Raw genomic sequence first — 22,730 nt, forward strand, 5'->3', positions numbered from 1 at the left:
TATGTTAAAATGATGTATCAATTTAATCTATCCTGCATTCATGTGATGTGTAATCTGCCATCAAGTTTTATGCAAGTGCATGAAATAAGATACATGCTTTCACCAAGACATTTAGGTTCAATTAAATCTGAGGTATCCTGGCAAACTTCATAACCCTGCCTTGAACTACACTCATAAAGATCTTTATGGCCTAATTTCACTCTTGGAATTAAGGTAGATTTCTCTAGTAAGCTCTTGGGAAAGATTAGTTAACAGTTTGAGAAAGCAATGAAATGATTCTTTCAACTGCTGAAAGTATTTCTAGGAGTAGAGAATCACCTAGGCAGGGAAAGAATTTTATCATAGAACCCTGTAAATAATGCAATAGGACATTTTACCTGTGCACTTGCATAGACCAGATGAGAAGAATGAATACTGGATATGCTTTGCACTAGGAATCAATTTTTAAACCATCATTCCATCATTACAAGCCCTTACTCCTTTGAACTATTGCTTTTGCTTATCATGTATTTCCTCTAGAAGACATGACCCAGATAAAGAACTCAATGACCTCAGTCCATCCTAGATGGAATAAAACTCTCCCTAGCAAAACCCCTCCTTGTGAACTGACCTTCCATGGAGTAAGTGGAACGAGGGAACTCAGGACTGTCAGCTACTTAAAGCTTCCTCATGGAGGCAGTCATTTAGATCTTGAGATAACAAATTCTTCAACAACAGTTGGAGACAGTCCATCCACAAATGTTAAGGTTTTTTCCTAGTTTAAAATATGAGGGCCTCATTAACTGTAACTCTAAAGTGCATGCTGATTATTAACTAATATGAAAAATTGAAATCTTCTTCAAAGACTTCTCAAAATCTTCCATAAAATTCCCTTGCTTCCTCTTTTTGGCCATAATCAGAACCAAATATGAAGAAGAAAAATTGCTTCTACTTATAGTCAACCCATTACTGAAGACTTCTGGTTTGCAATCACAGGAATCTACCAAAATATACCAAAAGACTCACAAAATTATTGAAGGTGAGTTTCTGCAGTGTTGGTTGAACTACTGAACCTAGAAGGAAATATGCCAAATACCTACTCTTCACAAAAGGACAATTGGTGAAAATAAATCAGTTAAATAATGTTTTCTTTTCTCTGAAAGAGATCTGTAAAAACCTGCATGTTTTCCTAAGAAGGTCCTAAGGGAATATGTGGTGCTCCAAAAGGAGGTATTACAGTTTTATCTGATTTCAGGAGCAAACATAGAGCCTTAAAGCTCAGGTGAGCATGGTGGGTCTCCCTCATTCAGTTCCACATGCTGATCAACTACTTCACGTCTCTGAACAAGAAAAGCACACAAAATTGTCACTCACAAATGGGGAAATACCTCTAATTGGAGTTTTCAAGAATATACATGAGGTAATGCTGAGGGCCAGAACCCCATGGTACAAAACCCAAATGGTAGTTATGACAGAATCTAGCTCAAAAGGAGTGTTTGGGGTCCTCCTGCAACTCGTCCAAAGTAACAGATCTCCACAAAAAATAATTTCATTCATTACCATTTCCTGAAGAAAGTGGCAATATAAAAAAAACCCCAAACCTCTACAAACATATTTGCCTGAAAAGTGGAAGGAAAGAAGAGTTTATAAACTCCTGAAGAAGGAAATGCCTTTAGGATAGAGTATAGCTTGGTACTAAGATGTAGCATAAACCCCAAATGAACACAGATCCAACACTAAAGACTCTGAAAATAAAGTAACAGAGAGACAACCATGTAAAGCTGCTAAAAGATATATTGCTGGGCATGAACGAGCAGTGGAGTTACAATAACCATGGATGCTAATGCTGTCTTGGTGCTCTCAATTGGTAAAATTAAAGACCTCATGTATTTGGGTTATCTGTGATGAGGAAATCTCTGGCTCTTGGGCAGAAGCTGAGTATATCCAAGTATTAGGTTTATATAAAGTCCCTGTTTCTCACAGAGTGAGATGAAGAGGGATTTTTGTAAGCACAGCAACAGCAGATGTAATTATCAAGAGCTGCTGAATGAAAGGAGCAGTCTGAGAGCTGCAAGGCACAAACTGCCAAGCAGGAGCTCCTTGATCAACATTTCCTCATCTCTGGAGATCAGACCTGAGATACACGACGATTATGTCATTAGAACAACATGTGTCAGCATCTGGAAGGTTGTATCTGCCAAGTGAGACACATGGGTTGCAACTCAAGCCTGACAAGTTACATAAATACAGAAAAATAACTACAAGAGACAAAAGGAGAAAGACTGCAGTAGAAGAATTTAATTCCAGTAGGAGTTGAGAGGGAAGTGCAACCAAAGCTGGCCACAGCACTGCATATGCTGTACTGAAAAGATGAGCAATGGCAGAAGGTTATGAGCACATTTTTCTGAGAATACCACAGTGGAAAAAGAGGATATGTGTACATCCAGAGTCTGTATACACTTGTGGATCACCACTTGCAGGAAGAACAAAAATATATTTACAGTGAAAAGAACAAATGGATAAATATTATTTCTAGACATGATAGGTTTAATATAACCAACCCATTAAAATTAGCATGGTGAAAAAAACTGTATGGAAGCCAACACTTCACGAGAAATGGCCAGGGAAAATTTTCTTTTTAAATAGAAAGGTAGAAAATGCAGTGATGTTTCAACTACACTGTCCCTGGAGTATAGTTCCGACTACACTGTCCCTTGAAAATACCCAGGAGCGATGCAAGACAAAAAACTACATGCTTTTCTGCACACGGGAAGGACACACAAAAATACATTTACATGGTAAAAAACCCACCCAAACCCATGCAAGTTGGAAAAGAAATGTATCAACTCTAGTGATAGAGTGCAATAGAAAATAACCAGATAGATACAAATTACCACAAGTTGATCTAATTTAAATGTAAGGGAAGTGAAACAGGAGGGGAAAAAAACCCTAGTGAAAACTTAATGAAAAGAAAGGCTTAATATTTCACATTGTCTTTTTCTTATATACATACAAAAGCCTTAATAAAAGTCATGCATATTATTATTATTGCCTGAAAACTGCTGAATTGTATACAAAAATGTGTGAATAACTCCAGCCATTCGCACTTTTCCTTCCAAGATACAACATCTTACCACCTAGGTGTGCTACTTTCAAAAAGCATTTCCAGAACAGGCAGCACTTTTGCTCAACATCAGGAGCAAAGTGAAACACAGACTCTGTGATAATGGTAAGAAAGGATCCTAATCAATACTAGCTGAAGGAGGACAGAAAGAAGGAGGAGAAAAAGGACAGCTCCAGACACTGTTACAGGCCCAGAAAGGGAAAGGCAGCAGTGGTTATTCCTGTGGGAAACAGGCAATGTCCTTTCCTGACAGTTGCCATCTCTTTGACGCTTTTTTCCTGTTGCTGCAAGCTCGGTGCTCCCAGCACAGCAATCAGTTATAAATCTGGGGCTTGCACAGACACTTTTCATTAGCAGCAGCCCAGACAGGCTCAAGCACCTTGCCAACACTAACAACCAGGTTTACCATTTAGCAGCTGCACGGGGTGCCAGCAGTTCTAACATTTTGCTCTGGCTGTTGCAAATTACCACATTTGTAGTTTTTAAAACCTAGAGGGACAATGTTTCTATCAAACCACAGCAGGTCACTGCATGGACTATTGAAATGAGACCCAAAGCTGACAATACAGCTGAGAAAACGATCTGAAGTGAGCAAAAGCAATAGATATCTCTAATTGTTATGGGGCTTTGTGGTTTTTTTTTTTTTGTTTGTTTGTTTATTTGGTTTGTCTTTCTTTTTTTGGGGACATGTCGTGTTTTTTGGGGTGGCTAATTGGAGAAATGCTACTGTAACAAGATTTGTTCTTCTCTCATGTATCAATACAATGACTCAAGGCTCCTAAACTGATAGGGAATTAGAGAAAAAGCCAGCAGCAGTTCTAACTAACTGCACTATTAACATGAAGTTCAAACTCATGCTATTCCCTTGATACAGCCTTATTTGCCTGAGCGCTCTTTGTAAATGTCAGTCCTGTCATCATCATTGCACTAATATATCACAAGTCAAAAGATCTACCTTTCTTTGCTCATTTTTAATCCTTCAGCAGACAAAACCATCAGAGCACCAAGCATGGACAGCCATAAAAGAACACTTCTCTTGTTTTCCCTCTTTTTCATAGGACAAAAATTGCTACTGATAAGAACACAACTGAGGAAATGCCTACTGAGCAGTTAGCACATTGAATCTCATCCACTCCCTCAATTTTAAAGGGAATTCCTGCAATCATCATCTCTGGCTTTTGATTTTTGCCTTTGATGCTTCTTCCTTGATGGGCATCTTAGCAGAGCAGCTTTTGTATTTGTGCTATGAACTGCTTCCTTTAAAGCAGCCATCTATCAAGATCCTACTCCTAAACACAAAACATTTTAACACAAATTAAAAAAAAATCCCTTTCACTCCATGTAGATACTCCCCTTTCTCCCCATCTTCAAACTAGAGATCAGTAAGACAATTTCCCATCAGAAATAAATTATCACAGTTTTTTCATGCCATTCAGGAACACCCCAATGCACCCACAATCCCCCTGACAGTCAGATGCACCAAATGAAGGTAATTTCAAGGAGAAGATCTGCCTTGGTACAACATGGATTCAGCTACAAACCAGAAAAAAAACATATTAATTTAGGCAAAAGCTTGACTTAAAATATTAAAAGTTGTTCTCAATATCTTTACTAGTAAATGCCTGATCTGCTGTTCCACTGTATCCAGAGAATAAGGATACATTCAAAGATTATTAGAATACAGTACAGAAAATGTAAAAATTTGACAATTAAATAGTAACATAATCAGAAAACAGTGAGCTTAAAAATACTGAATTAAGGTGGTTGAAGATGATTTGAGACTCATTTATGAATGATACTCATTTGGGTATTTGCAGCATTACACTGACAGTAGCTTTAAACAGGCAACTTAGCATATAACATTCATAAAAGTCACCATTAAAATTAACTGTCTTAAAAGCCAAAAGAATGAGAAGATGGAAACATTTCACATTCTGAGAGATTTTCACTTCTTTGTATGAAAATTCCAATTGTTTCTATAAAAGCCTGAACTAGTCCAAAGGAATGGGAAAACCAGTTATTGTTTCCCTTTAGCCCCAAATATTCCAAAATGATCCGCTGTTATTCTCAGTCTGCAAAGTGGGGAAAAGCATTCCCTGGCTCTTGTCTTCACTCATTCTTTTCCACATTCAAGAATTTAATTTTATTTAATATCTGTTTGAAGAGAAGCCTGTCCTTGTGTTTACTATTTCCTTCCTTGCCTTTACCTCTCCTGTGTTTGCCACATCCTTTCTGTGGTGGATGGTTGGCATCACTGCACAGCAGCATTCTCTGGTTTGCTGTTTGGTACCTCTCAAATGGCTTTTTAATAGTCCTCCTAACCAATAATATTTTCATAACACTACTTATTCTAATTCTGAGACTGCTCTCCTATGGTAATAGAACAAATCAGAACCCACCATTGTGCACATATATTTAAGATTGCTTCTCCTGACATAGATATGTCAGGAGAAAATATATAAATATCTACTTATGCTGAATTTCACCTGCTCTTTTATCCATGGGTTCCACTTATGAGGTATTTGTGGAGCTATATAAGTTATCTTTCATTTAAATATCCTGAATAAATCAGTAAATATAATTTGGAATTGCAAAAAAATTTAGTCTCATTTACAGAAAATATTGTATCTGCCATTTTTTAGCTCTGCTCTAGAAGGACATGGGACATCACTGTAGTTGAGACACCGTTTTCCTTCAGCTTTTATTTCCTTACTTTTCATGCCCTGCTTTGGAAAATCAGCTGACCCCAAAATTACTAAACTTTAGGACGAATTCAAACACAAGCAAGGAAAGCAACATAATGGTCTAAGTGAATTTGTTGATGAATTTTAACTGACTACAGACATCTTCTAGAATGTTAATATCATCCTCCTTTAATCCTCAGTCACAGACTAAGTGATACCAATATAGTTAAGTTTTTCCCATGCCTGCATTGAGATCTGAGTGCACATCAAACCAAACTAAGGAGATGAAAGGACTGGTGCTGACTTTTAGTGTGTTACAACCTTCTGCCAGTTCTGAACACAGTTTGCAGCCTAAGTCTCAATTCCAGTTAATATTTGCACATCACAGTAAGAGCAATTGCTCTGATACCTGCTAAGATGTGTAAATTTTAGACAAAGAGAAGAATTTAAGACAGACTACATTGATTTCTATATAGAAAAAAAGTAAGGGTGACAGCAATTTGGGCACTTCAGTAAGCAAGATTTAAGAATAATACTGATTTAGAATGAATTTAATTAGTTTTAGTATTATTTGAAATGAATTAGAGGAAATATTTTTAAGGAAATGCTTGAATATTTGTCCCCACAGTATAGAACAAAAAAAAAAAAAAAAAAAAAAAAAAAAAAAAAAAAAAAAAAAAAAAAAAAAAAAAAATCCACATGTATTATTTTTTATAAATAAGTTCTGAATTCTTTCTGAGGTCCCCATCATCACCCCATCTCCCTTTCTTTTTCTATTGTGCAAAAGAAGAAGAAAAGAGAATAGCAATTTTATTAAACAATGAGACTATGAAATGAGCCATGGCAATTGGGCATTCTTATTCTTGGGGAGAGATGAGTTAGAAACCACTTTCAACACAGCAAGTAAAAAAAAAACAAAAAAAACAAACCTTATGAGAGAGACAGAGAAAAAAACCAAGAAGGAGGAAAAAATGCAAATTTATTACCATTTCTCAGGCTCATGAAATAAGACACCAAAATGAAAAGAGAGCTGTTCTTCCCCTCCAATGTGCTCCTATTGTTTTGCTTAAATCTGGCCTTCAATGTTTCCTACTCTCAGGAGAGACCTCCTCACAGGAACCACACCATGTTGTCAACAGATACATTAATCTCCCTGACAGCTTTTAGGAAAGCAGTCTGAACTCAGATACTAATCTTGGGGAAAAAAGCCTATGCAAAAAACATGCAGTGGTTGAGGCTGCTGGCACACACTCAGCTGTGCAGCCCTCACTGCACTCAGTTTCTGGCATATCATGAAGGGTACCAAGCCTTCCCTCTGCCAAACAGGAAAGAGCACAAATAGCAGGTTTCATCTTCCACTGACACATCGTGTTTCGCCAGAAAACACTGGGTGAAAGTGTGCCTGGGGAATAATATTCCTGATGGATCACCAAAAAAATCTTAGGATGCAGGGAGTCTTCTTTCCTCTGTTAAAAACTCTCAGGCCATATAATGGCTTTCTTTCACTACAAATCTCAATTTGCAGTTAAGGGAAATACTGGGATAACTGGGAGACTGCCTAATGTTAGCTGTAAATAGTGATTTCCACAAAACTTTTCCAGCTGTCTCTTCAAAACTGTAGACCTGTCCAAATTTACTTTACATAGGAAGACAAAGTCAAATGGTTCATCTTTTCTAAAGATGTGAAAGCAATGAATTCATCTAACCTGAGAATAATAAATGTAGGGTAAACTAAAGCGAACCATAAAGTGAAAACTGATAGAGCAGATGGCTAAATGTCTACCCAGGGAAATGCTTCTCCATTACAATTGCCAGGGCCCTTCAAACTTCCTTTCTGTAAATGTTATGGTAACAAGGATTCTGAATGCAGCACTCTCTCCTGGTCAGACACAAGAGAAGATAGTTCCTTAACAACAGATTTAATGTCATAAACGTCAATTATGTAGAATGACAGACTCTGTCAGAACTGCCACATCAAATTAAGAATAAGATCATGTATTTATTCTGATACTCTATTTTAGACAGAGAAAAAAGCTGCACCTTCTTTCTACAATTAATTTTTGAGACAAATAGTTCTCCATGTTAAAAAGTGTATATTTTTCATTGGTTCTTCAGCGTGCAATATTTCACACAAAGCAAAAATCAAGTTAGTTAGACCTTGTAAATCTTCATCAGAAAAATGGCTTCAATAAAACTGGAGACATGACTGTCCCCACAGTCTGCCTGTTGATCACAGATCACATTTAAAAATGTTAATGCACCAAAACTTAACAAATAAAAAAAACCTAAGAAATGAGAGAGGTAAATATAAACTTTTCCAATAACAATCCCTACTACCATATACTTTGTATGCAATTGTTTGGAGAAATAGGTATCACATTTCTATAGGAAGTTGGACCAGGTAAATATTCCTAAGTTTCAATGTGCATGAAAGCTTGTATTGATGAGCTTACTCTAAGCAAAAGGAGAATTACTGTCCTGCAGAGTCAGCCAGGCACACTTATGTGAAAGCATAAGAGATAAAAAGGACTGATCTCTCCAGGAACAGGATCTCATCTGAGCAGATGCTATGGGGCTTCTTGTTTGTCAAGACACTTTTCTCACCTTGTTGAGCTTATTTTCTGGCAATCTGTTAGCAAATCTTCATGCCCTTCTTTGAAATCCACATTGTACTTTATCATTTCAATACAGAAAAGAGGAGAAACCTTTTTTGTAAGACAGAAGCTCATTTTTATGTGCTCTACTGTCTTGCTGGGATGGAAATCAAACAGTGCAACTTTTACATGAAAATATAACGTCACAATAGTGCTATTTCATATCATGCACTGATTTCTAGCACTGTACAATATTCCTCCACTGTCCAGTGAACTTTTCAGTCCTGTTTCTGTGTAGCTGAATGATAAAAATCATTAAGGCATGAACTCTGTAAAAATATCTAAGCCTTTCTTCAGTTAAAGAGCATTACAAATGAACAATAACTGAGTCTTGCCTACAATTACTGCATTATTTCACACATGTATAGTGAAGTGAGGCTATTTTTCATTCATGCATTATCTTCTACATCATATCTATGCTGTAAAAGTAGATGCATCCAGAAGGGCTTAAATATGATTTTTAATTCCCAAAAAAGGGCTACAATTCAAATTAATTCTTCCTCACCTCCCCTCAAGAAATCTCCCCTTACTCTAAGTGATGAAATGTGTAGCTAAAAGGTCAACATTTTTGGAACTTCTCCCAGACATCCAGGAAAGATAAGAAAAAGCTCTCTTGACAGAGGGCTATGACATGATCAGAACAAGAGCTAGCTTTTCTCAAAGCATCTGCCAGGGTTAAAGATGTGCCTGTTTTTACACTAACTGCAACACACTGTGCTGAAAATCACAACCCTCCAAATACACACAGTTTGAAAAGTTTGTGAACACTGTATTTGCTGTAATGTATTGTAAAAGCTGATGGAAACGAAAATTCCTACTGGAATATTACATCACTAATGACTCATGATGCATACTGATGTCTCTACTGCATATGTATGTCCTGTTTTGTAATGAGAAGCCAGCTGTCACAGAATCTCTGAGAGAAAGAGCTGGAGGGTAAGTTGATCCCAAAACCACCTATTGGCTACCACTGACCAAGAAAATAGGGGGAAACATTTGCATACAATTATTTCAGTTACATTTTTGTGAGGTAAAATTGATCTTTAGAGCCTGTATTTGTTCATACTTGCTGTATTTTCACTAACAAAAGTCCCACATAACACTGAAGCAGACAGTAAAATACTGATTCACATTACCTCAGAACCATCTTTAGCTAAATTATTGAGAACATGTAACAATATTAAATTTCATCCTATTTGTTAACTGACAAGAAAACTCATCCTTTCAAAAAATACTGAAAAATGAATTGCAAAGTGAATTGGTATCCTTTCAGCAATTGATGCCATGAGCTCTGTCCTGGAGGACAGGATGAGAATGACCTAGACCTGAATGCAGCCTTAAGTGAAATTACAGCCATTTGCCTAAGTGCTGATGGCACCAGTCAGGCCCAAGGAACACTGACACCCCAAGGCTGGGCAGCACAGGGAATTACCCAGGACAGGGAGGCCAAAACCTCTCCATGATGTAATTAATGTCTAAAAAGCACTGGGAGAGGAAGTGAGAGGAAAAGAACATTTAGATCTGAGTAATTCCCAAAGGTGCATCTGAGCTCAGTGAGCAGACACATGTTTGGTATGTCAGACTGTGCTCTGGAACAAACCCTGCAGATGCAAGATGGCTTTAAAGAACAGATTTCTGCCAGGCTGAAATAGAGCAGCTGAGTGTTCTCTGGGCTGTAACATGCTGAGCTGCACTCATCTGGCAGGCAAGTCTGGAATCTGATATAGCAATGGTTTTTATGGAAGAGAAATTCGCCAGGAGCTCCACACTTGAAAGTCACTTATCCCAGGAAAGCACCTAACATATTTAACCAGCATAACCAATTTGCTTCAAATCTGATGCAAGTTTTCGAGAAGATCTTGAACTTTAAGCTTGGAAAGTTTTCCTTTAACCATTTATTCAGAAATTTTGTACTCACTATCCAAAAGCAAGTTCAAAGATTAATTATGAAAGCATAATCTGGCTTTAGTAACAGCCAAAAGAGAACACAACATAATTTTCATTATGGTATAATATTACTATAAAGAGATAAGATGAAAAAAACTTCATCCACCCCCCCCCCCCCCCCTTTCAAGATCCCATCATAGCATATCAAGAGGAAATTTTTCAGTGATTTAAGCTCAGATGGACTGGGCTCCACTGGGGTTTTCAGGTTTTTGAGTGCTGGCACTGACTGTGTGCACATGCAGGGATGTCTCATAACAAAGAGTTAACCACAAAGGACTACTTCAACTGGAAGCTACTCCAGCAGCCACCCAGCCCAGGGCTGGCCAAAGTTAAAGCATGCTGTTGGGGGTATTGTCCAAATGCCTCTAATACCCTTGGCAGCCTTGGGGCATTGTGGCTGACATTTAATGAATTTATAAAGTTCATTTGATTAGAAGGTATTTGCTTATCTGTCCAGTTCACTGAGCTTCATCTGGATCACAGTAAAAACATTACTGAACATAAAACTGCATATTTGTCTATATTAAAAGTAGAGCTCTTTCCTGGAATGATAGGTTTTTCCAATATGGTAAAAGAAATACACTATCACAAGAAACAAACAGCATATGCTTGCATCTACAGTTCATGGATTAGGAATATACATTACATAATCTAAACTTGGGTGTGGAAAAAGAAAAAAAAGAACTAATAAGTTTACTTGCTCTCTACAGTTGCTCATTAAAGCACTCAAACACATCTTACACATCATCTGGACACAGAGTTTGTCAGCAGCAATTGGAGACTGATGGACACCTGCTGCAACACAGATTCACCAGCACACAAATCCCCAGCATGGATATTCTGAAAGTTAGGGGAAAACTTCAGAAGATGCTAGAGTGATAAACCAAGAAAATATGCATACTCTCTTTAAGAAGCCAGCTTGAAGTATCCATTCAAATACAATGAAATTTCAGTAAATGTTACCTTTCTTGGACTTAACAGCAGATCAATTATTTTTCACAATAGCCAAGCTTTAGTCACTTCAAGCAAAAAATTTCTACTCCAACCCAACAGTTTGTTTGTTTTTTTTATCCTGCTTATAGACCAGACACTCATCAGCCTCTCAGATCTCTGGAGAGTTGTGGTTTAAGGGAACCCAGGAGGAAAAGACAAATTTGGAAAGCCATTTATCCATCTCACTAGAATTGAGACATTATGGTTTTCATTCTTCCCCCACTCCCAAAAATACCAAATTTCCATCATCAGAGCTCTGTGAATAAACGAACATTTTGTGACTGGCCTCAGGAAGAAAGAAACCACAGGCCTGGTAGGGACAGAGAGGAGAGCAGGGCACTGTGTGCTTGGGACCCTGTTTATTTGACTAGATTGCAGACAGTCAACCCAAGAACATGCAGATCATATATTTTTAAGCATTTCATAATGGCTTATTATTAATTCCAGCCAAAACCACCAAGACCAAAATTATCTGAAATTGGTGCTTGTGTGTCCTGACCCCAAAGCCAACAATGGTTGCATAAAAAAAAAAAAAAAAAAGTAGTTAAATATCTACAGTCCTCTCAGGTTTAACTTTTTAAAAATCAATTACAAGGCAGTGCCCTTTAAGAGCCTAGAGAGAAGACAGGTCTCCACAACTAACAAACTGAAATGTGGTTCTGGGTAAATTTTACTTCCAGGAAACCAAAATGTTGCAGTCCTTGAGAGAGGGAGGCTGTAAGCAGAGGGCTCTTCTAAAGGAAGGAGCTTTTATTGAACTTGTCACTTGTCATTAAACACTCCATATTTTACCTTAACCTGATATTTTCATTAGAGCATACAGACCTTTTTCATCTGTGAATAAAAGCATTCCCTTCAGCCTTGTGCTGAATATGGGGAAAGGCTCTCTAAAACAGAGCCCACCCAAACAGGACAATTATGTTCTCAAAAGCAGGAAAAGCACTAGGGAAAATCAAGTTACATTAATACCATGATAACCTGCACACTTCAATGTTGACTATCACCTCACACTTCAATCTTATTTAATTTAATAATGCATTTAATAACGTCAATTTTTAGTGTCAAAAAAACTTGCATATAACTACAGAGAAACAAAGACACCAGTGCAGAATAAACCAAAACATAAGCAAACTGCAAAAAAGTATGTACTGCCCTACAGAGATCTCTAGTTGGAAAATCTGAATGGGAAAAGGTAATATTTTTATATCTATGATCTCTCACCTGCTTAAAACACTTTATAAGTAAAGAGTTGGGTAAGAAATTGTAAGGGAAGCTATACATTCTTAAAGAACTCTGATGTAAAGCAACACCATTTTTTTCTGAGTAAAAGCTGCTTCACTGCTACCACCAAAGCTGTACCATCTCCTTGATGTACCAGAAACTGGTGTTAAATAGTTTCAGCAGAACTTAAAGTTCTTAGCAACTGTAGTATCACTTTCTGTTCACTGCTATATAGTACAAATATTTCACATATATTATTGTTTCTTAAAAGAAAAAAAAAAGTGGTTTCAGTATACAAATAGAAGCTGAGAGAAAACAAATTTCAGGTTTTTTTCAGTGCATTACATATGTGAAAAAGATAGAAAAATGAAAAGGGAAAGAAAAGAACAACTGGGGAGGGAGAGCCAGAAAAGGAAGCCATTCCTTTTAAAATCTTGAACTGCTACATAAAAATAAAGATGAAGGTCTGATGGAATGGTGTCATTCAATAAATATACCTCCCATGTAATTGCAAGGAAAATGTGAAGCACCAGCTGTCTTTTCACACTTGAAATATAGATTTACTCAAATGCAAATTAGGAATCTAACCAAATATTGTAGTAGTTTCAGGAATTTTTAAAGACATTTCACCAATACCAGGAGGACTGTGTTATTCAAACATAGCTGCCACATAACGAGAGCCTTGTGAATTGCCATAGCACTACAGCCACAAAACCCATTAGCAGATGTAGAAATCCCACATTCCCGCCTTTTATAAAGGTCTGCAGTTATGAAATCATTCTCATACACGTGGAACTTAACTATTTCATTGCCCAGTACATGCAGGACTGGAGTTGATGGAGAAAACCACAAAATGGTGCATCTGAGAGCATTCCATGGACACAGGTTTCAGTGGTTCTTTTAAAGTTTTAGCTGAAAACATCCCCCCATCATCCCATAAGGAAAGAATTTATCTTTACTAGGAAACCTTTAGGATGTATTCTGTGTCTTCATTGTAGATGTATTAAGATATGTGGTTGATAAAAAGAATAACAAAGGAAAACAAAGAAAGGCTTGCTCTTTAAAGATTAACAGAGTGAAAGGCTACAAGGTAGGGTGCAGTTTCCATGTTTATTTTCACTCACCAAAAAGAAAGTTATTTTTGTAAATTAAAGAAAACACAGTCAAAACGTCTATTATCTCCACACTTAGCATCATGGTATCTTTGTTGTACCCCATGCCACTAGTTTAATATTTTTATGACAGCAATTGAAAACTTACCTTTTGATAAACCTTCTGCAGCTAATCTCAATACACAGCACACTGAGAAATATTTGACTTGCTTTTATACCAGTGACTTTCTTATGCCTGGGCAGATTTGAGGTAACCAGATAACTCTGTGGGGCAGCAGCATGATCATTTCATAAATAAAGCCAACTGACCAGAAAGCACACCAGGAATTCATGAGGTAAACAAGGATGACTACGATACAAAATGTGGTCCTCCAGTCACCCTACAGTAACTCCAGCTTTCTCTAGGAATACTTACTTGGTTATCTTTCATTTGCTGAAGAAAGGACACCCATATAAGGTGAAAACAGACAAAACAGCTAAAGAAAAAGGCTGTTAGAAGAGCAGAGAAGAAAGAAATGTCACACCCAATCTCAATATGGAATTGATATAATTACTTCAACGATGCACTTCATAACCAAGTTGACAATTAAAAGTACATTTTCCTCTTATGAAAATTGAGGAAGATATGAAGGCAATTGAGAGAGGCTGCTTTCTTTGAAATGCTGTAGGATAGATGTGTCTTTTTAAACAATCAGGGACAAAATTGTTAGGTAAAAGCTATGAGAACAGACCAGGAGGTAGAGCAGAGAGCCAGGCAGCTCAGCCTGGCTCATTACCCCAGCTGCATTAACCAATTCCCACGTTACCTGAAGCTGCTGGGAGCTGTCATTAAGGTTATCCTCTCGTCTCCTGGCCTCCTCCAGCATCTGTGCACTCTTCTTTTTCTCCACTTGTTCTTTGTGCTTCAGATTTGCTACTTTCTTGTTTTGATCTTTAACTTGCCTGCAAAAGAGAGGAGCACTCAGAGCGTGGTCCAGAGCAGTTTCCATCAGTGAGGAGCTGGGCCAGGGAACAGTGGCACCATCAAGTGCCACCACTTCCTTTGCACAAGGTCACCAAACTCATCCTCAAGCATTACCCTCCATTAATTCAGCCAAAAGAAGACTTCATTTTGCTCATTACTATTAACCTGACCTAGAAAATTCCTGAAACAAAAGCATTTGGTAATTATAATTTGATTAATAAACTATTAATCAAAAGATGCACCTGTCTTCTTCTGACTTTGGGGAAGAAAACTCTTCTCTCTTCACACACACAAACGTAGATATAAAAGCACAGAAACCTAATAACCCATTTTGCTTTGGGTACCACTGTATCTAATGTGAGAAAAACAGGAAAACTACTGAAACATGACTTGAACATAGAAGATTACCTACAAGAATTCAGCAAACTGTTTCCAGAGGTAAAACAATTTCTTTTCAACCTCAAAATCTACCTGTTTTCTTGATATTTTGAGGAATTTCCTATCCTTTCTTTTTACACAAACAAGACACAACAAGTAAGAACAAACTATTTGAGAAAGTGTGCATCATTTCCTTTTCACTTGCATTTATAGACTATTTTTGATGATCCTGGCAGCTACCACTGCCTGCAGACAGGGTTTGGCCTTTCAGGGCATTAAGACACATGGAGTATTGAATCTAATTACAGACCCTTTAATCTCAGCCTCCTGACCACAGAGAACTTAAGTCTAAACTTCTAGTCCAATCAAAACAAAACAGGCTAGCTTTGCTTCCTCAGCCCTTTTCTCCATAATTATATCTGGAGTTTGGATTTTGGAATAAAAGATTCTTTGGTTGCAAGATTTCCCCAAAACATCATGCAAGTAGTAGAGGCGGCTCTTTAATTTACTGTTTAGAAAACAGAATGATATACCAGCTTCAGATCTGGTATGTTATCCACACAGACAGGGAAGAATGTTTCTTCTGTATTTCAGAAATACTTTTAGAACAGATCACAAACAACCCTTCTTTAATATTTTCTTCAGAACTCCTAACAAAAGTATGATCAAGAACGCATCTCTTTGTGATATATTTATGTTCAAATTACGTGGCATATGACCAGTCAGTGTTTTGAGTTCCTCCAAAAACACTCTGAGCTCTGAGGTTCAACTCTGAGCTCTGCTTTTTTCCTATGTAAGCCAACTGAGGCTGGGAAAATTGTGAAAACAGCACATTTTCCTTGGTGCTAAAACAAACTCTTAGGGTGAAAAAGTGCTGATGGCCTCTGGAGACCAATAAAAAATGAAAGTTCTTTTCTGATGATGTTAAAAAATTATTGGTGTACTTAACTACCCTGTCCAAGAGTTACAGCTGATTTGAGTCAGGATGCTTTTTAAACACCACCAGTGTAATTGTTGAGTTATTCTAACCCAATGCTGCACACTGGCAATGGGCTCATTGCCCAGTTTGAAAGCAGACTTGCTCAGTGATTAAACAACTTATTGGAAATATTATGCTGGCACCAGCTCAGCTTGTACAATACACGGTTCTATCTGTCCAATAAAATAAACACAGAAAGTACAGCTAAGGCGATGCAGAAAATGAAAATATGTCAGCCCAACACATTCAATTCCACATGAGAATTTTTACTCAATTTTAAAATTAAAATTAGAGGAATTAAGTTTTTTTAAAATAAATGTGCAAAGCTAGATTCACATATTGAGAAACTGATCTTTATTATTATAACCAACTAGTTAGATAAGAGACAACAATATTAATAAAGCCCCAACCCTCTTCAAAATAGATTATCTATCTGAAATAGATAATCTCCTACATGGTCCAAAGTGTTCTCAAACAAAATATGTATTTCAAAGAGATGGGCAATTACAAGGACATGTACTATTGACATTAATTTTGGTGTGAACCAAAATCAATGACATTCTAATATATTAGGTAGATGCTTTGAGACAAAGACAAGCTTTATTAAAGTTAAATTGAAATTACCTAGTGCTTGTAATCCAGAGATCAATCTCCATAAAATTTTCTACTAGACCAGGTTGCTCAAAGCTTCATTTAACCTGGCTTTGAATCACGTACAAGACACAACTATCCCTCCATATCTCTGATGTGAAAAAGGAACAAAAGTTGGGCTATAAAGTTTTCAAATGATACAGGCATCTGTGGCAGTAACTAGAATTTCCCCAACTGTTTAATTGTATAAATCTGGGAAGGTTACATGAAACTCCAAATCTATAAACCCAACAAGGCTTGGAGTCATTTGATAGATGAATACACATTTCATCTCATCTTAATGCCCATGGTACCAAATGAAAATTCTCACTTTTGCAATACCTCATGCAGATAATCATGCAAAAGGTTCAGCATTTACAAGTCCACAGCCCTTTGACATTTATACCATGAAAGTTCTGTGAAGCTCTGAAGACTTCATACTGTGGTTCTGTAAAGAATGATCTTCCTTCTCTGCCAAATAACTTTCAGTCTTCAAAGCCAGTCAGAGAATCATCTTTTAAAATATTTAAATATGTACTCATATTTTTAATATCAACAGACCTCAAAAGCTTGCTCATTAGGTATCACCCCATTCACTGCTCAATAAGTCAGTTCTGTTGCTATTTTAAACACTGCAGTACTACTGATGATTTCAATTTCATCTTCACACCACCACTGAACAATGTGCAGAACTGGACCACATACTGAACTGGAACAATAAAATAAAATTACAGAAAGAATATGACTTAAGTGAGCACACTGCAACTGGTACATTTTATGAGCAGACAGTCAAGAGGAATTTTTTTCATAATATATGTGCACAAGGAAGCTTATTAGGAAAAAAGAAACACAAAGAAACAAACAAAGCTCTGCAACTCCCTCAGTTTCAGAGCTTAATTTTGTAAGGTTGATGTTATTTTAACTATTTTGGATGAATTGCACATATGTAGAGCACATATCCTATCAAAGGGACAGCAAAGTTTAAAATAAAATCCTTAATCTCTAAGAGTATTTTGATTAAAACTGCAAAAACTTGCATGAGATTAAAGATAGTAAAAAGAGAATGAGTTTTGTGTAATGATGGCAAGACCTTAGAGGTTTAAGAATGTTTTCTAGAAAGCACCACTGTCGGCATGTACAGCAACAGCAAACAGCAACTTGCTACGTGCATGTGGGCTTTCATCACAAAATAAAGAGCTGATGAACTTCTGAGAGATGCAGTGCATTAAATATTACCATAAACACACATTCCTACAGAAATATCTTTGCAAAACAGGGCTACAAAAGAGAGAAAGAATTCTGGTGGTTCTAATTAAAGCTAGAGAGTCAGGTCATGTTCACTGAGATAAAACTTTGAAGAAGATACCAACTGCAACCAGCAGAAACAACAAAACTAACAAAAGCATAAGTACCTCCTCTCAAAAGATGTTTATCCTCAAAGTCACCTCAAATCAAATACTAAAAATATTACAGTCATATATAAAAGAAGAAAAACCCATTGAGAATGTTTATGTTGAATTACAATGAAGAATCCCACTCATTTTGGAAATAACAATTTCTTTAGCACTTTTAACAGCAATTTTAAGATAACTATCTTTTTTGAAAGTCCATCTCCTACAACATTTTGCCCTCAAAAGTTTTGAGGGCATTATTTTGAATTTTTTGAATAATCCATTATTTTGAATTTTTCTCCATTTCACAGTATGCCAAGTACTGTTACAGACTAATGAATTAGATAAAAGGAGGTAGAATCAAATTCAGGCTTCTGATTTAAAAATGCAAATCCCAAAGTCTTTCAACTAAAGACAGGCCAAGATTTTCAGAATAAAACATTTCACATCCTTTCATTTTGGGTGCCCAATTTAGTCCATGTGGCTGACGAAAAAATCCCCTAAGATTTCCTAATGTGGACACTGAAACCAACTGTTCATATCAATGGCTTTACTCTTTTTTTAATGAAAGAGTAAAGCTCTCCAGAGAAGTCTTTCCACCTTTCCACTTCTCTATGAAATTCTTGCATTTCCAGTGATGAAATATAGCCCAACACCATGAGGAATAAAGTCAAACAATCACAATAAGCAATAAAAAATTTCAAATTAGAAGATTTTACATTTTAAAATTATTTGAAAACAGGAAGACAATTATAAACAACAGAAGATCAGTGGAGCATCAGGCATTCCTGAAAAGTGGCAAATCCCTTTGTTACCCATCAGCCATTGGGAAAACCTTTCCTCACTAAGAAGACCAATTGCTACAAAGGCCATTTCTTAAAGGCTTTTATGAAATTATTTTTTCTGCGTTAATGTCAATATTTTTTTCATTTTGACACTGATCTCATTATCTTTTACTGTAATGCACATCAGCATACATACAGCTGCTAATTCTCTCCTCACATGGATTTTCATGCTACACATTAATGTAATGTAAGCTATTATCTGCATCTGGTTATCTTTTCTGACATAATTTCAGATGTTATTCTTGTAAGACAGAAGTTGATAAAATGTTAACTGAAAATATGAATAAGTTAATTTGATTTTAATATTATATTTTAACATACTTTTCCTTCACAGTTATGTGGCTAACACACAGCAGTGTTTTGAGAACAATGCAGGTTAAGCAAACATTTAGAATGCTTTTGAACCATCACAAAAGCTTCCCTGCAATACAAAGTGTACACATACATGCTGCATTTCACACAATGGTTAAAACACCAGGAACAAACATGCACATCTTGTGCACTGCTATAGAAACAGCTTGTTTTACTCATCTGACTTAGGCACTCAGGAATATTTCCATGTGTCTGTCAGCCATGTCAGAAGGATTGCTGAGCTCAAGCTTTCATTGCTGCAGCATTACCACCACCCACAGGACACTCCACTGCTGCTGCAGCTGCTAATCCTGATGGACAGATGAACTTCAGATGCTTTAAAGAACACTTTGCTCCTCAACATGACTTATATTGATAAAATAGTCAACATGACTGAAAAAGCCTACACTGAAAACTGGATGCAGTGACTTACTGTGTTATTTAGTTTTGTATTGTCACAGTGTCTTGTGTTATGAAATATTAGGTTCTACAATACATAGTGTAGAATTATTGAATATTTCAAGTTGGCAGGGACCCATAAGGATCATTCAGACCAGCTCCCTGCTTGTTGCATGACTACCTAAACCTAAACCACACCACTGAGAGCACTGTCAGACACTGCTTGAACTCTGTCTTAGAGCTGTGATCACTTCTCTGCTCCCTCATGGTGAGGAGTCTGCTCCTCACATCCAGCCTGAACTTCCTCTGATGCAACTTCATTGCTTTTCCTTGTGTCCCATCACTGGTCCCAGAGACAGATCAGCACCTTCCATTGCCCTCCTTGAGGGTGGTGCTATCATTGCCTAAGATCTCCAAACACTTTTGTAGTCCTAAATGTCCAAATTACAATATTTACCCCAAAAATTTCCTTTGTCACTTTTTTGTTTTTAAGGTCTGCCCCTGCAAAATATTTTAGCTGGCCATATCCTTAACCATAACTTCTGAATTTAAAAGATCACGAATACAGCGATATATAGGTGAGTTGTTTGGCTTTTCTTGCTTTGTTTTGTGGGTTTTTTTTGTAGTTTTGGTACACAAAGAAAAATATTTACATTCTGGGGCATGCAGCAGAAGGAAACCAAGGAAAAACTCTTCCCAAAAATATTTTGAAAATAAGGAAAAAAAACTGTTTTAAAAGTTTTGATTTGGCTTTTAGTTGCTCAAAACTCACTTTACCTTAGTTAGGGTTAGTCACCAAATCATGAAGAATAATGGCAGTGTTTGGAAAGCCTAATTGCTTAACCTCACAAAAAAGCCAAGTGATAAAGGGAAGATACATCAGCAACGAAGGAAACAGGACTGACCACACCACACAGCCCCACCACCACAACTGGGAGTGTGACTGACAGCTGCCAAGGATTGAACAAAGTTCTTCAATTTACACATTCAAAAAATTAGGCTTAGGGGAGTTACTGCTGAAGATCTATGTGGAATTTTGTATTGCTGGGTTGGGTTTTTTAAGTGTTATCTGGGCCTTTTCCTGGGCTTTGGCTGTACACAGCAGTTCCAGCTTCTCAACTAGTTTGTGACTGCCCTTCAATGTTATTCCAACATCAAAAATGGTGCATTAAATTACTACCTAAAAGAAACAATAATTTCACTATGCTTCAGAAACTTGGTTTAATATTACCACTTCTGTTGGTCATTGCATCCAAGCTAAAAGACCAAACATCACACTTGAACTGTTCCTGTTCAACTGCACAGCACTCAGCCACCTCTCCTGCCTGTGAACTTCTCCCAAAACCTCTCATCATTTTGTTACACTGCTCCTTGCTGTTCTGCACCACTTCTATGACAAGGTAAGGAGTGCCAATGAAAATATTAGCAGATCCTGAAAATGTGACTGGGCTGCTGCATGTGAGTCAAATTGTCCCATGGTGGCTTTAAGAGATGAGGGGTGCACTTCATTTCCTGAGGCTAGGAAACTTTGATTTCTGAAAACAAAGTGTGTGTTCAGGTCAGCACTGGAGGAGGCAAGGGGTGAAGGCTGTGGGAAACTCACTTGCCCCAGATTTTAGGGACAGGAGCTCAACAATGTCTGAATCAAGAGGTGTTAAAGTCAAGCCTTCAAGCACATATCGACTTTACACTGACCACTGACTTTCTTGAGTGATAAGAATTATTTACATAATATAATGCACATTTCTTGATGCAGTCAGCACACCTCTCCCTGTAGCTGAAACAACACAAAGATTTTTCTTCTAGAAACAGGTGATGGGAAGATACAAGATAGGGGAGCACACGCCACATGAATCTAGAAACTCAATATAATAAAAAAATGTTAGCCCAACCCTCCTATAATTTAGAAACACCTTGGAAAAGAAATCTATCACCTGACTCATTAGCAACAGATGAGGGCTACCAAGTAATAAGGTGGCATAAATTAGTATTAATGCTAGATGGAATATTTCATGAGGGAATTAAAAAAAACAAAACCAGAATTAACCAGGGTGCTCTCCAGTCACAAGACAGAAGCCCAGCTACATACAATAGCAAAGTCAAATGCTGCTCTCTAAGTATTATCAAAAAAAAAGTAAGAAAAGAAAAATTGCTCCAATCAACTGGCTGAAATTGATGGATTATCAGCAGAGATTAAACAAAGTGTCTTTGTTTTAGTGCAACAAGTCCATATCACATCAAGCAAACCAAAGGTTTGCTTTTAGACAGGGCCAAATACAATAAGGCACTAAATATTTCTGGTAAACATCTATAGCAACTCATGTTTTCATTAATCTCTAATTACAGTTTTGTAGATAGAATCCTTTGCACCTATTTGTCCAGCCAATGTGCAGCTAAAAAAAAAAAAGACTAATAAATGAATATACAGCTTCCCAACTACTTAAATTCTCATCACCTATTTTCTGGAAGCAAATTCTGTGATGAAAATAATGAATACATTACCATAATTTCATAACTGGTGTAAAATTTTAACTCAAACTTCAGAGATTAAATAGCAAATTAATCATACATTTGATAACTATTTTTGTAAGCTGACAGCAATTGAACTAAAAAAGAAACCTTAATTGTAAAATCTTGCAACTTTTAGTTTTGATTGTTGCTAGGAAATTAAAAACACAAACTTCAGGTGTATTCTGAAATAAACCTGTAACATAGTGGTATGGGTGTTCCTTTGTTAAGAAAAATACTAATACTTTAAGGACCTTAATAAAAGCATTCAGTCGTTCAAAAATAAGTTTGTTCTGTTGTATTTTTTTCCTGCTTTTGTTAATTGAGCAAACAGATGCAAAGCCAAAAATGACATTTATAAAATGGCTGATTAGGCTTTGGTGTGGATTCCTTTGCCCTGCAACATGCTGGGTTAGTTGAATTTGGCCCTAACAGTGTGGGAAGAAGTCCCACAGGTGCTGTTCTCTTCACCTTCAATTCCAGCTCACAAACCAACTGCCCTGTGAACAGATCACACACACCCAGCCACTCTCTGCTCAAGAGACCTGCCCCACTTGGCTGAAAAAAGTGT

At 37.0% G+C, this 22,730-nt stretch overlaps 1 protein-coding gene across 1 annotated transcript in view; it reads right to left on the minus strand.

The window, feature by feature from the left end:
* The window catches only part of ERC1 (ELKS/RAB6-interacting/CAST family member 1), a 267,409-nt gene that overhangs the window by 113,720 nt on the left and 130,959 nt on the right, over positions 1-22,730 (minus strand). The window contains exon 14 of the mRNA XM_058804547.1: positions 14,521-14,656. Coding sequence (XP_058660530.1) covers positions 14,521-14,656 — 136 coding nt within the window. The remainder of the gene's footprint in view (positions 1-14,520; positions 14,657-22,730) is intronic.

This window comes from Ammospiza caudacuta, chromosome 5 (genome assembly GCF_027887145.1).
Source record: "Ammospiza caudacuta isolate bAmmCau1 chromosome 5, bAmmCau1.pri, whole genome shotgun sequence".
Taxonomy (NCBI): Eukaryota; Metazoa; Chordata; class Aves; order Passeriformes; family Passerellidae; genus Ammospiza; species Ammospiza caudacuta.